The sequence below is a fragment of the Staurois parvus genome, unplaced genomic scaffold (genome assembly GCF_062004578.1).
Source record: "Staurois parvus isolate SC_StPar_1 unplaced genomic scaffold, SC_StPar_1.0 ptg000246l, whole genome shotgun sequence".
Classification (NCBI taxonomy): Eukaryota; Metazoa; Chordata; class Amphibia; order Anura; family Ranidae; genus Staurois; species Staurois parvus.
Genome location: NW_028318042.1, coordinates 2,480,984 through 2,496,658, shown reverse-complemented (window position 1 = coordinate 2,496,658; position 15,675 = coordinate 2,480,984). Strand labels below are relative to the sequence as shown.

General features: G+C 44.2%; 1 protein-coding gene across 3 annotated transcripts in view; it reads left to right on the top strand.

Moving 5' to 3' along the window:
• The window catches only part of SPEG (striated muscle enriched protein kinase), a 442,132-nt gene that overhangs the window by 191,386 nt on the left and 235,071 nt on the right, over positions 1 to 15,675 (top strand). The window contains exon 2 of one of the 3 annotated variants that reach the window (XM_089680605.1): positions 8,040 to 8,082. The exons of the other annotated variants lie outside the window; for them this stretch is intronic. Within the exon in view, the coding sequence (XP_089536731.1) occupies positions 8,040 to 8,082 (43 nt within the window). The remainder of the gene's footprint in view (positions 1 to 8,039; positions 8,083 to 15,675) is intronic. 3 annotated transcript variants of the gene reach the window in all.

Below are 15,675 nucleotides of genomic sequence, written 5' to 3'. Positions count from 1 at the left end.
CGCAGTTTCTGAATGTAAAACTTTTTTGGGTCTAACCCTCAACATGGACATTACAAAAGAGAATGAATTGTGGTCATACTGATCCACAGAACCGATTCATCATATGCCCGTGTTCTCTGCTGTTACATATATGCCCAACATGGACCAGCAATGTACTGGTACGTCGCTGGACTTTGAGTGGTTATACCGGGATGATGCATGCAGCTACAGGCATCATCCTGGTATTGTTTTTTCAGCTGGCGGTCAACTTTCATGCAGGGGCGGACTGACCATTTGGAAACTCGGGCACTGCCCGAGGGTCCGGGGTTAGTACGGGGCCCATGAGATGCCCCAGGTACCTTTTTCATAAGCTTTTTTGAGTTTGGGCAAGGACACAGGGGCCCCGTGATCCCCTATTACCCAGGGGCCCCATGAGTTGTCAGTCCGCCCCTGCTTTCATGTAGAAGCAATTCTAGTGGCCAATTAACTGCTGAATTGTTTTTACAAGCAGCGGGAAGGGACACCCACCCCCCTGCTGCCTTCCACATTTTTCTTGGGCTCTCCTGTCCTACAGGGGAATCCGAGAATGCAGCCTGCAGATCTACTGGCTGACTATAGAGCTGATCAGAGACCAGAATGGCTCCATTCATCTCTATAGTCTAAGAAATCGGAAGCTATGAGCATTTCATCACTTCAGTTTTGCAGGATATAAACAGCGCCATTTGTAAACTGGGAAAGCATCTGATCACACCAATCTTGGTGAGATCAGATGATGTAAGGGCAGAGGAGATATCTAGAGTCTGATAGAACTCAGATTTCTCAAAAAAGAATACCTGTCAATGGCTATTGCAGTCAGAGGAAATATTTACATTCCCTGTGATAGCAATAAAAGTGATTAAAAAAAGAAAGGGACAATGTGTAAATAATAGAAAAATCAAAATAACTAAAAAAAAAGCCCCCTTGCTCCCCTGCATGTGCGCACCTGCATGCACAGGCGTTGACCCTGTACCGGTATGTAAACAGTGGTTGAGGTATCGCCGCAAACGGCAGATCGAGGGCAGTAATTCTAGCACTAGACCTCCTCTGTAAATATAAATTGGTGACCTGTAAAGGCTTTTAAAGTGTTGCCTATCGATAATAAAAATGTATGTACTCTGTTGCCATTGCACGGGCATGCGCAATTTTAAAGCATGTCATGTTTGGTATCTATTTAATCATCTTTTATATTTGATCAAACAATTGGCAATATATTGTGTTTTTGTGTATTAAAATTCTAAAAAGTGTATTTTTCAAAAAAGATTTGTGTTTGAAAAATCGCTGCACAAATATTGTGTGAGGTAGAAAATTTCAACACTCACTGTTTTATTCTCTAGAGCCTCTGATTTAAAAAAATATATAATGTTTGGGGGTTCAAAGTAAATTTCTAGCAAAAAAAACTGTTTTTTCATGTGAACATAAAGTGTCAGGAAAGTCTTGGTCTTCAAGAGTGGCATGAGCTTCTAATGTTGGCCCTGAAATGCGAGGATAGTAGAAGAAACCCCTCCAAATGACCCCTTTTTGGAAAGTAGACACTCCAAGGTATTTGCTAAGAAGCATGGTGAGTATTTTGCAGATCTCATTTGTTGCCACGTTTTTTGGAAAACAAAGAAAGAAAAAACCCTGAGACAAAAATGCTATCTGCAGAATATTCACCATGCCTCTTATCAAATTTCTTAGGGTGTCTACTTTCCAAAAAGGGGTCATTTGGGGAGGTGCTTGTACTATCCTGGCATTTTGTGGGCAGCTCAGTGGCTAAATGGTTAGAACTTCCGCCTGGCAGTACTAGGGTCGTTGGTTCAAATCCCAGCCATGGCACCACCTGCCTGGAGTTTGCATGTTCTCCCTGTGCCTGCGTGGGTTTCCTTTCTAAATTGTCCCTAGTATGTGTATGTATGACTGTAAGTTAGGGACCTTAGATTGTACACCCCTTGAGGGTTATCAATATATCATATATCAATTATATGGTCGATGGATTGGTTATCCCATATATCAATTATATGGTCGATGGATTGGTCATCCCATATATCAATTATATGGTCAATAGATTGGTTATCCCATATATCAAATATATGGTCGATGGATTGGTTATCCCATATATCAAATATATGGTCAATGGATTGGTTATCCCATATATCAAATATATGGTGGATGGATTGGTTATCCCATATATCAAATATATGGTGGATGGATTGGTTATCCCTTATATCAAATATATGGTCGATGGATTGGTTATCCCATATATCAAATATATGGTGGATGGATTGGTTATCCCATATATCAAATATATGGTGGATGGATTGGTTATCCCATATATAAAAAAGATGGTGAATGGATCATTTATCACCATATATCAAATATATGGTGGATGGATTGGTTATCCCATATATAAAAAATATGGTGGATGGATTAGTTATCCCATATATCAAATATATGGTCGATGGATTTTTTATCCTATTATGTATGGGTGACATTAGTACGACTCCAGAAAGATGGAACAAGAGGCTGCAGAGTGATGAGAGATTTCTTTCTAATGTTTAATGGGATGCTGATGTAACTGGCAGCCAGGTAATCGTTTGATTTGCTCGCTGTGAAGACGGGCCAGCAGCCAGCTTAGATGAGAGAAGTTGGGTTACAGAGACCTTACATCATAGTTTGTCTAATTCTCCTGACTGTGAAGCCCCTGTAGGCCGCGATCACCTTATTATAATTCTGTTCCTCAGCTGGAGAGTGAGAGCATTGACCTAATGATGTGACTGTGATTAAATCTGACCTCCCCTTCAGTTGTACCGGCTCCTCTCCTGGACTGAAGTGGCTTACTCTGATTTCACTGCACACTGTGAGCTTCTCAATATGTGCAATTTGTGCAACAGCAAGTCAGATAGTGCCTGCCCCTGGCTGGAGGACATCCAGCTCTTTCCTTCCCAGCCTTACAGACATTGGACCATTCCTTTCATTTATTGAATTTTAGTTGTTTCATTCATGGCATCAGCATCACATGTGAGTGTTAATTAGGGTGGTCTGTCTGCAAAAGCAACCTGGCTAGGAAAGTCCACTCCTCCAGACTGACACCCACCCATCAAGGCATTTGGATATTCCCATAACTCCTCCCAAGGACCAACCCACTGCTTGCATCAGGGATGAGTGCTCTTGAGAGGAGCACTGATGCTGGGGGCTGTGATGTTTTCAGGAAGCTATGTACCTTGTCAGCCCCTCCCACTTAGCCATAATATGCCTGCATTGCATAGAGAAGTGCAGTAACCCAGTAATTTATTTATTTCAGGTACTTATAAGTACATCATTTTACACAGCACTTTACATATATATATATATATATATATATATATATATATATATATTGTACATTCACATCAGTCCCTAACCCTCAAGGGGTGTACAATCTAAGGTCCCTAACTCACATTCATACAAACACATATTAGGGCCAATTTAGACAGGAGCCAATTAACCTACCAGCATGTCTTTGTGGTGTGGAAGGAAACCGAAGGAAACCCACGCAGGCACAGGAAGAACATGTAAACTCTGGGCAGGTGATGTTGTGGTTGGGATTCGAACCAACAACCCTAGTACTGCCAGGCGGAAGTGCTAACCATTTAGCCACTGTACTGCCCACATGACATCACTGAGTCTAAAATAAGGTATGTAATGTAAAGAAAGTTTTTTTAAAAATGTCATTCGCATGTTGAGGAAAGGGGGAGTGTGAGAAACCAGAGAAAGAAAAATATCAGATTAAATTTCAGTTTAAATAAAGCAAAAAAAAAAAAAAGGTGAAATGCACATGTGATGTGCACTGTCCACCCAAATACTGGTAGTTCCATAGCTCCCAACTGTCCCTGATTTTAAAGGACCATCCCTGTTTTGGAAGTCCCTCTGTTCCTCTTTCCTCTTCATTTGTCCCTCATTTTGGTCTGATCTCTACAGTTGTATATATTATTATTATACAGGATTTATATGGCGCCAACAGTTTGCGCAGCGCTTTACAATATAAAGGAGACAGTAAAATTACAATACTTTCAGTACAGGAGGAATATGAGGGCCCGGCTCACGGAGCTTACAATCTAAAGGAAGGGGGGGGGGTGATACAAAAGGTGATAACTGCAGGGGATGATCTGGCGGAAGTGATTCAAGTAGTAGTAGTTCTTAGGTGGAGGTGGGGTAGGCTTCCCTGAAGAAGTGAGTTTTCAAAGATTGCCTAAAGGCAGACAGGGTGGGGGCTGACCAGACATGCTGTGGTAGGGAGTTCCAGAGGATGGGAGAGGCTCTGGAGAAGTCCTGGAGGCGCACCTGGGAGGAGGTGATGAGGAAGCTAGAGAGGAGGATATCATGGGAGGAGCGGAGTGGGCGATTTGGGCGATATCTGTGGATGAGGTTGGTAAAGTAGTTAGGGGCAGTGTTGTGGATGGCTTTGTAAGCTGTGGTTAGTATTTTAAATTGGTTAGTGGAAGCCAGTGGAGGGATTGGCAGAGAGGGGCAGCAGTCGCTGATCGGTTGGTAAGGTATATAAAATGCATTATTTATCTATAAAAAAGTGTTTCCCAGTGCTAAACCTTTCATCCGATTTTTAAATTGCTCCATTTGTAGATTTCAAAAGCCAATATAAAGGAATAGTAGTGGTAGAAAAAAGCACTCTTTTTTTTAATAATTGAAGGGGGCGTGGCAGGGGGTGTGTCCTATGCTTACATACTTTTACTAATTTGTCCCTCGTTGCCATCTCAAAAAATTGGGAGCTATGGTAGTTCTGCTTCTCTATTCATGTCATTCAAGCGCCTGCTAAGCTGTTTGGCTAAATGCAAGCCACGGGTGGAAGGAAAGAAAATTGCTCAATTCCCCCATCAACCCAGTCAGTGTTGATGGGGGAATCCCTCCCGCAGCACTATTGTGTTCTATAGCCACCTGCAGTGATCGCTTTTGGAAAAAAATTCCAAAAGGCTGGTTGTACTGATCAGTGGATCGATTTCAGTACAAGCAGCCTGCCTATAGATGGATTGAATCTTGGCCAGTCCCTGCTGAAGCGGCTGAGATTCGATCCATCTATAGCTGGCTAAAGAGTGACACCTACTGTATGTTCAGAGCCACAATTCTGCAGCTTTCTGTGTTATCTTCCCTCATCCAGCCTGCTCATTGGACAGTGAATATGCATCCGCCTATTATTATTATTTATAATGGATCTGCTCCTCTGTAAACTATGTAAGAACTGTGGGAGGACACGGGTGTTGGGGCAAATATGAGGAGTCTCAAGAATCTCTGTAGCTATGACCACTTTATTATTATACAGGATTTATATTGCACCAACAAGTTTGCTCAGCGCTTTACAATGTAAAGGGAGACAATAAAGCAACGATACAGTTCAATACAAGAGGGCTAGGAGGGCCCTGATCCTTGGAGCTTACAATCTAAGAGGGAGGGGCTAGTGGTACAAAAGGTAATAACTCTGGGGGATGGACTGATAGGAGAAATAGATGATTCAGTTATCAGCTGAAGGTAGGATAGGCTTCCCAGAAGAGAGAGGTTTTCAGAGATTGCCTAAAAGTGGGCAGAGTAGGCGATAGTCGGATAGATTGGAGTAGAGAGTTCCAGAGGATAGGGGAGGCTCTGGAGAAATCCTGGAGATGAGCATGGGAGGAGGAGACAAGAGAGCTAGAGAGCAGGAGGTCATGGGAGGAATGGAGGAGACTGTTTTGGTAATATTTGGAGACAAGATTGGTGATGTAATTGGGGGCAGAGTTATAAATGGCTTTATATGTTATTGTTAATGTTTTGAATTTTATTCGTTGGGCAATGGGAAGCCAGTGGAGGGATTGGCAGAGAGGGATGGAGGACACTGAGTGGAGGCCAGTGGAGGGATTGTAAGAGAGGGGTGGCAGATAAGGAACGGTTGGTAAGGTGGATGAGTCTGGCAACAGCATTCATGATAGACTGAAGAGGGGACAGCCTGCGATGAGGTAGGCCAATGAGGAGGGAGTTACAATAGTCAAAGCGAGAAATAACCAGGGAGTGTATAAGTTCCTTAGTGGTTTTGGTGGTTAAAAATGGGAGTGTCTTGGAGATGTTGCGGAGGTGAAGTCTACAAGATTTGGACAGTGATTGGATTTGGGGCTGAAAGGACAGATGGGAGTCTAGGATTACACCTAGTACCCTGGCATGAGGGGAGGGACTGATGGTTGTGTTATTGATCTTGATGGAGAAGTCAGGGGAGGGGGCTGAAACGGTACCCTCTGCAAATCTGAAAATGGTTCTTCATATCCAATAGCATACAACATTTGAAAAAAAAAACCAAAACATATTAACACCATCAATCCCACATCTAGCATAGCATGGTGTTTCTACAAAACCCCTTGTGATGGCCCTTGTATTACAATGACCTAGCCATTTGGAGAACAATTAAAACAAGAGCTGTGCTATATATATATATATATATATATATATATATATATATTTCCATAAAAATAAATCCTAGAAAATGAGAACATACAAATAAAGTGCAAACACCACATATGCTGTGCTCATGACAAATTTGAAGTCCTGGCGTAACACGTAGGGTGGAGTTTATTTTAGGCACTTGTCCAGAGTGTACAATTTCTGTGTATTTGGTATCAAAATTTAGTGCTAGCAGCTTTTGTCATTGTACTGTTAGAAAACCTGAGTGCAGATCTAAGAGCACTTAAACTTGGAGAGCAATGGCCACTTTATTAGCGTATGCTATAAAAACATAACCAATGCATTTCCAGGTCCTGATATGACAATGTGTCCTGGAGTGTCTGTCATGCCTGTAGTGGCAAACATTTCAGTACAACGTTATCATATTAGGACACAGATTCACCAACATATCTTATGCTACCGAAACCCTGAAGAAGGGGAAGCCCCATTTACGTCAGATTATTAAGATAATCATTGTTTACATGCCTGAAGGGCCCACTTTAAGGACCTACCAATATTTGAGCCGTCACAGACCTACCCATGCATTAGATCTGTTAGCAGGGGTGGACTGACCATTTGGAAACTCGGGCACTGCCCAAGGGCTCTGGGTCAGTAGGGGGCCCCATGAGATGCCCCTGGTACCTTTTTCATAGGTTTTTTTTGAGTTTGGGCAAGGACACAGGGGCCCCATGATCCCCTATTGCCCGGAGCCCCCATGAGTTGTCAGTCCGCCCCTGTCTGTTAGACATGGGCACTGCAGTCTGTGTCCTGATATGACAACGGTATTCTGGAGTGTCTATCATACCTGTAGTGGCCAACGCTTCGGAATACCGTTATCATATTAGGAGCCAGATTCCAGTGCCGCGGCCAACATATCTAACTCTGAAGAAGAGAAAGCCCCTTCTTCAGCTATTTTTTACATCATACACTATTATGGTAATCCTTGTTCTTCAACCAGGTCAAATTTCCAGGACTTTATATTGATACACAGTGTTCCTCACCTACCTCAACAATCTTACCATGCTTGAAGGATCTGCTCCAAGGACCTACCATAAGTTGAGCCATCACAGACATTCTCACCACTGACAAGCTGTAGTGCACATATCCTACAAATCTGACAGGTTCCTACCGATCTGTAGTCCAGTACCGTCATTCTCATCCAACGTTCTTTGCCATGTTACAACTCTGATAGAACTCCTTATAGCATCATTCCATTACTGCCAAGTCTTCTAGGCCTGGGCACCAGAGACCCATAACTAACACACAAGTAATAGGAAATCTTGTCAGACTAAAGCTACCCCCACCACTTATGTAGGGGGGAAATCATTACTTCTTGTTTTTCCACATTACTGTATAGCGCTCTGAAGACCTTTAGTAATAGTGACAGGGTCAACGGCCGTTGCCATGGCAACAGAACAAGAATTCCTACTGGAGCCATTATTAATTGATGCGATGTAAATCTCTTAGCGACCTGTGGTTATACAGCGGGTTGGGAAGACAGCACAGCTGGGGTCATCGAAGGGTTGCCCAGTACGTTCAATGCACCTTATTCTGCCGTTAACGCTGATGCTTCTTTTTCTTCTCTGTAGAAATCAGGACATTCCCGGAGGGTCTTCGGACGCTTTACTCATGGTGCGTTGCTTTACCATCATCCTCCTGTGTCTTTTTCAACCCTAAAATGACACAAGCCCCCAACATCATCTTTAATTTCCCGTGGTGTTCATTTTTTTTTCATACTTGTGAAAATGAATGTCTTGGAAGATAAAGAGAGCTGAGAGTTGCTACGTGCAGAAAAGCCGCTGGTAACATTCACAGATAGATGAAGTAAACCTGTATCAGGCAGAGTTGTTATACAATTACAGGCAATGTAAGGGCACAGGGCATACCCTTCACTTGGCAAAATGTACCTCGACAGTGCACCAAAAATAACCCCAACCTGGGTGCTGTCTGCAAATACTGGTGTTTTTGGCTGGGCTTAGGACTGTTAGTAGTTAAGAACACTAACCCTCCCTGTAACCCCAACACTAACCCTCTCTGTATTGCTAACACTAACCCTCTCTGTAACCCCAACACTAACCCTCCCTGTAACCCCAACACTAACCCTCTCTGTATTGCTAACACTAACCCTCTCTGTAACCCCAACACTAACCCTCTCTGTAACCCCAACACTAACCTCTGTAATGCTAACACTAACCCTCCCTGTAACCCCAACACTAACCCCCTCGATAAACCTAACACTAACCCTCCCTGTAACCACAACACTAACCCTCTCTGTAATGCTAACACTAACCCTTTCTGTAACCCCAACACTAACCCTCGCTGTAATCTTAACACTAACCCTCCCTGTAACCCCAACACTAACCCCCTCGGTAAACCTAACACTTACCCTCCCTGTAACCCCAACACTAACCCCCTCTGTATTGCTAACACTAACCCTCCCTGTAACCCCAACATTAACCCCCTCTGTATTGCTAACACTAACGCTCTTTGTAATCCTAACACTAACCCTCCCTGTAACCCCAACACTAACCCCCTCCGTAATGCTAACATTAACCCTCCCTGTAACCCCACCACTAACCTTCTCTGTAACCCCAACACTAACCCCCTCTGTAATCTTAACACTAACCCTCCCCGTAACCTCAACACTAACCCCCTCTGCAATCCTAATAGTAACCCCCTCTACAACCCCACCACTGACACCCTCTACAATCCTAATAGTAACCTTCCCTGTAACCCCAACCCCCTCTGTAATCATAACACTAACCTCTGCAACCCCAACACCAACCCCCTCTATAATCCTAACATTAACCCTCCCTGTAACCCCAAACTAACCCTTCCTGTAATCCTAACACTAACCTTCCCTGTAATCCTAACACTAAGCCTCCCTGTAGCACTAACATAGTTACATAGTTGGTAAGGTTGAATAAAGACACCAGTCCATCCACTTCAACCTGTGTGGGTGTGTGTATTTGTGTCTCTACCACTACCCATATTCCTGTACATTATGTGCAATAAGATGCCTGTCTAAGAGTTTTTTTTTAAATTAGCGATACAAACCACCAATTGTAGAAGGGAGTTCCATTTCCTTGCTGTTTTAACAGTAAAAAAAAACCCTACTGTCCCTGTAACCCTAACACTAACTTTCCCTGTAACCCTATAACTAACTGTCCCTGTAACCCTAACACTAACTTTCCCTGTAACCCTATAACTAACTGTCCCTGTAACCCTAACACTAACTTTCCCTGTAACCCTAACACTAACCTTTCCTGTAACCCCCAACACCAACCCTACAACGAATCCCAACACTAACCTTTCCTGTGGCCCTAACAATAACCTTCCCTGTAACCCTAACACTAACCTTTTCTATAACCCCAACACCAACCCTACAACAAAGCCTAACACTAACTTTCCCTGTAACCCCAACACCACCTTTTCCTATAAGCCTAACACTAAACCTTCCTGTACCCCTAACATTAATCCTCCATGTAACCCCAACACCAACTCTCCCTGTAACCCTAACATTAACCCTCTCTGTAACTCCAACAACACCCCTCCCCACAACCCTAACACTAAACTTCGCTATACCCCTAATATTAACCCTCCATGTAACCTCAACACCAACTCTCCCTGTAATCTTCCCTGTAACCCCAACACTAACCCTCCATATTACCCTTACACTGATCATCTCTGTAACCCTACAGTTAACCATCTCTGTAACCCTAACACTATCCCTCTCCGTAACCCGAGCATTAACTCTCCATATTACCCTTACAGTGACCTTCCCTGTAACCCCAAAACTAACCATCCCTGTAACCTTAACACTAACCCCCCCCCCATAACACTTACCCTTCCTGTGACCCTAACCCTCCTTGTAACCCCAAAATAAACTCACCTTGTAATGCTAACATTAACCTGTGATGTAACCCTAACCTTACCCTTTACCCCAACTCCATTCCTTCCCCTTTAATACTAACCCCCCTGTTACCCTAAAATTAACCTTGCGGTTGCCATAACCCTAATATAAACCCTACCTTTATCCCCAACACTATCTCTCCATGTTACCCCAACCACAAGATAACCCTAAGAATAGAAAGAGTTATTTTGGATGGTGAATGCTCCAGAGCTGTCATCCTCATCCGGTCTTCACTGTCTAGGAAGCCACAGATATGGATGTTGGGTGCCCAGATATTTTATATCCCCATGCTTGCTGCAAGTCAGTGAGTCAAGTATGGAAGGGATAAAGAGAGTCTTGGAGCAGGTACCTGCAAAACTAAGTTGGCAATGGTAGTTCCCATATTTTCTTTCTGTCTGATCCTACGTCTTCTCACTATGTATAATTGCCATATACTGTATATCGTTGTGCAGTTTTCGTATGTCACAGCACACATGGCTGACTCGACACCTCCCACTCGCACCTGGATCTTCTCACATCCCAATAATGACTCAGCTTCCATTTCTGCTACATTTCTCTGCTCTCATTTCCCGCACAATCTCTGACCCAGCCATATTTGTCATTCTCTGCTCTCATTTCCCACAAAATCCCTGACCCAGTCATGTGTGCCATTTGCTGCTTTCATTTCCCACACAGTTCCAGACCCAGCCATGTGTGTTGTTCTCTGCTCTCATTTCCCGCACAATCCTTGACCCAACCATGTGTGCCGTTCTCTGCCCTCATTTCCTGCACAACCCCAGACCCAGCCATGTGTGCCGGTCTCTGCTCTCATTTCCTGCACAACCCCAGACCCAGCCATGTGTGCCGGTCTCTGCTCTCATTTCCCGCACAATCCCAGACCCAGCCGTCTGTGTTGTTCTCTGCTCTCATTTCCCGCACTATCCCAGACCCAGCCATGTGTGCCATTCTTTGCTCTCATTTTCCACACAATCCCTGACCCAGTCATGTGTGCCGTTCTCTGCTCTCATTTCCCGCACAATCCTTGACCCAGCCACGAGTGCCGTTTTCTGCCCTCATTTCCCACACAACCCCAGACCCAGCCGTGTGTGCTGGTCGTTGCTCTCATTTCCCGCACAATCCCAGACCAAGCTGTCTGTGTTGTTCTCTGCTCTCATTTCCCACACAATCCCAGACCCAGCCATGTGTGCCGTTCTTTGCTCTCATTTCCTGCACAATCCCAGACCCAGCTACGTGTGCCATTCTCCGCCCTCATTTCCTGCACAACCCCAAACCCAGCCATGTGTACCAGTCTCTGCTCTCATTTCCCGCACAATCCCAGACCCAACCGTCTGTGTTGTTCTCTGCTTTAATTTCCCGCACAATCCCAAACCCAGCCATGTGTGCCGTTCTCTGCTCTCATTTCCCGCACAATCCCAGACCCAGCCACGTGTGCCACTCTCTGCTCTCATTTCTCACGCAACCCCAGACCTCACACGTATTAATATCTTGTGGTTAATGTAATAACCGCTCAATCGATTCCTGCACCGGAGGAGACTCAATAGAAAATCGTCTTTGTCTCCAGAGAATTCAAACAAAAACAAATGCATAATTGAAAAAATTGTCAATAAGTCCTCCAAAGGAAAACAAAATGTTACCAAGCGTATTTGTGAATGTTACCAGCTGAGCTTTTATGTAGGAACAAACCAGAAGATACTTGTTTCCTCCTGCAGGCTTCCAATTAAAGAGGCAGTCTGCCGAAAACTGAGATTTTCAGGTTTTTTTAGATGCTAAGGCCGGTTGATAAGGGGGCATCCAGCTGCTGTGTGTCCATTTCCAGCATTTTAGTGCACCCAGCCTCTAGCCCCCCTTGACTGTAGCCTGTCAAAGTCTATGAAGAGCTGAGATATGCTGGATGGGACTGAATGTCGTATCGAGTGGTACTGGCATTTGCGTTGTGTGCATGCAGGGTTGATTGCCCCGAGCAGCGCAAATGCGAATACCACTGGTTACAGCATTCAGTCCCTTCCAGCCACAGCATAATTCACCCATCATCCACTTTGACATGCAGCTGTGTCTGTACGGCCAATGTGTCTGCCTCCACTTGCATTGGCTGCCTATGCGCAGCTCCAGAGTGAATGCAGGTGCAGAAAACAATGGCTCCGCACACAGGACGGTTGCCATCCCCTGTCCGAATGAACTGTTCCCACCATCTACTGTAGTAGTGTGTGGCAATGCACTGGTGTAATATGGTGCCATTCATTCTAAATGGCACCCCAAAGCACCTGTCAATGGACAAGAGCACCACAATGTACAGTGATGACCAAAAATATCGGCACCCCTGCATTTCTGTCAGATAATGCACCACTTTACCAAGAAAATTCTTGCAATTACAAATGTTTCGGCATTCTTGTGTTTATTTTTTTTTGTTTCTATTGGTATGAAAAGTGGAGAAACAAAAAGACAAATCTGACATATTGCATGCAAAACCCCAAAAATGGAATGGACAAAATTACTGTCATCCTCAATTTAATATTTGGCATCACACCCCTTAGAAAAAATAACTCACATTAATGGCTTCTTGTAACCATCAATGAGTTTCTTCCACCTCTCTTCTGGAATTGTGGCCCACACTTCTTTCACCAACTGTTCCAGGTCTCTCATATTGGAAGGGTTCCTTTTCCCAACTGCTGTTTTGAGATCTCTCCACAGGAGCTCTATGGGATTGAGATCTGGACTCATTGCTGGCCAGTTCAGTCCTCTCCAGCGCTTTGTCTGAAACCATTTCTGGGGGCTTTTTGACGTGTGCTTTGGGTCATTGTTCTGCTGTAAGACCCATGACCTCTGACGGAGACCCAACTTTCTGACACCGGGCCTTACATTGCACCCCAGAATTCTTTGGTAGTATTCAAATTTCATAATGCCATGCACACGGCCAAGACATCCAGTGCCTGAAGCAGCAAAGCAACCCCAAAACATCAGTGACCCCCCACCATGTTTGACTGTAGGGACTGTATTCTTTTCTTTAAAGGCCTCATTGCTTTTTCTGAAAACAGTAGAATGATGGGCTTTACCAAAAAGTTGTCATTTTGTTTCGTCTGTCCACAGCACATTTTCCCAAAAGGATTTTGGCTTCCTCAGGTAAGTTTTGGCAAACTCCAATCTGGCTTTTTTTTATGTTTCTGTGTCAACAATGGGGTCCTCCTGGGTCTCCTACCATAGAGTCCCTTTTCATTCAGATGGTGACGTATAGTGAGAGCTGACACAGTTGTGCCTGAAGGTCATCTTGGATTTGTCTGGAAGTTGATCGAGATTCTTTAGCCACCATTCGAACAATCCTTTGTTGTAATCTTTGATCAATTTTTCTCTTTTTTGTCCGCATCCAGAGAGATTAGCTACAGTGTCATGGGCTGTAAACTTGACAATGTTGGGCGCAGTGGACACAAGAACATTAAGATCTCTGGAAATGGACTTGTAACCTTGAGATTGTCCATGCTTTTCCACAATTTTTGTTCTCCAATCAAACAATTCTTTGCTGCTCTCTCTCTCTTCTCCATGCTCCATGTGGCACACAGAGACAAACAACAGAAAGGTTGAGTCAATATTTCAACGTTTTAACTGGTTGCCAGGTTGACTTCTATATTTGTCAGCATCTGGTCATTGATACAGGTGAGTTCAATTATAATTAACAGGAGCATCACAAACTTGGAATGCAATTACTTCTTACAATTTTGAGAAGATACCAGTAATTTTGTCCAGTCCATTTTTGGGGTTTTGCGTGGAATTTGGCTTTTTGTTTCTCCACTTTTTTGTGTCTTACCAATACAAACAAAAGAAATAAACATGAGAATGCCGAAACATTTGTAATTGCAACAATTTTCTGAGCGAAGTGGTGCATTATCCGACAGAAATGCAAGGGTGCCAATATTTTTGGCCATGACTGTACATGCTGTGCCTTGTGGTGTGCAGAGTTTCCCGCCTTTTTGTGCGGTGACGTGTATCGGCAACCTATTCAAAATAAATGGGTTGCCTTTGGCCTCTTTCATATGGGCAGCCAGGGGCTGCCATAGTTTTACTGTCCCAGGACTGCCTACTTAAAGTGCACAATACAGCCGAAGGGGACTGTTCACATGCCAAGGCAAATTCAATGTCATGTTGACATGTGGCACTGCCTGTCAGGCTCAGCCATTCCAATGAATGGAACCGCACCGCAATCGCCAGTAAAACACTTGCCCCACAGTTGCGGCACAATAGTAGATTGTAAATTGGATATAAACCTTTCAGGAGTAACCCTAAATGATAATAATTTGAGGCTGTATCTGTACATCCTTCCATATGTCTTGTTTAAATGTGATACTTTAAAGGGTTAGTTTACCTTTACCGAAAAATTGAGTTTGCAGATAAGGAGTGTCTGTAGATAAAAACCGTGCACTAAGGTTGCTATAGCTGTAGACCATTTACATGCCTCCTGAAGCCTGACTGGAATACTGCCAGAGACTGCATCCTCCCCTGCCTTGTTGCTAGGACCGTTGCTAAGACACTCCCAGGCATTACTGCTCACCGCCACCATCACAGGAGCGAGCTCTCAAACTCAAAACTTGGCACCCCCATCCAAATGGATGGGAGAGAGAGTTGTTCCAGCGCTCACCGGCACAGCTCACAGAATAACATCTGCCGAGCACCGCCAAAGCCATGAAGACCAGGAGGGAGAGTCTAACACCACCCAGCAGCCTCTCGTAGATCCCAGCATAGACGGCTGAAAACATAACACCTCCTGTGTGAGGAGGTGTCTCCGGAGATGACTTATCTCCTCTACACCATCCTCAGGAGCTCCTGCAGTGCCTCACCTGCTTCTCCTTCCACTGTCACCTGCTACGTGTGGTCATTTTGCCTGGGGGCGATGCCGCCCCCCCCCCAGAAAAATGTCACCCAAGGCAAACGCCTTGTTTTCCTTACGGTAAATACCCCCTGGTCACAGCATCACTGAGTTCGGGGCTACTGTAAGTTTAGGTTCGCACCTAAGCGTTTTCCGCAGCGTTTTGCAGAAACGCAGTACAGTCCATTTAATGTGATTTCCTATGGGACACGTTCACATCTCCGCGTTTTGCATTTTTTGGAAAGGGTCAGGGACTTTTTTAAATGCAAAAAGTTGCATTTTTGGTTTCATAGCATTCAATGGAAACACTGCAGAAAAGCATTTGCATTTTAATCTGCCTAGCAACAAGAAAAAAACCCCCGCAAAACCGTGTCAAAAGCATGTGCCAAGACGCACTGCAGAAACGCATTAAACACAAACTGCATAGGTGTGAACCTAGCCTAATAGGGGAGAGAGAACA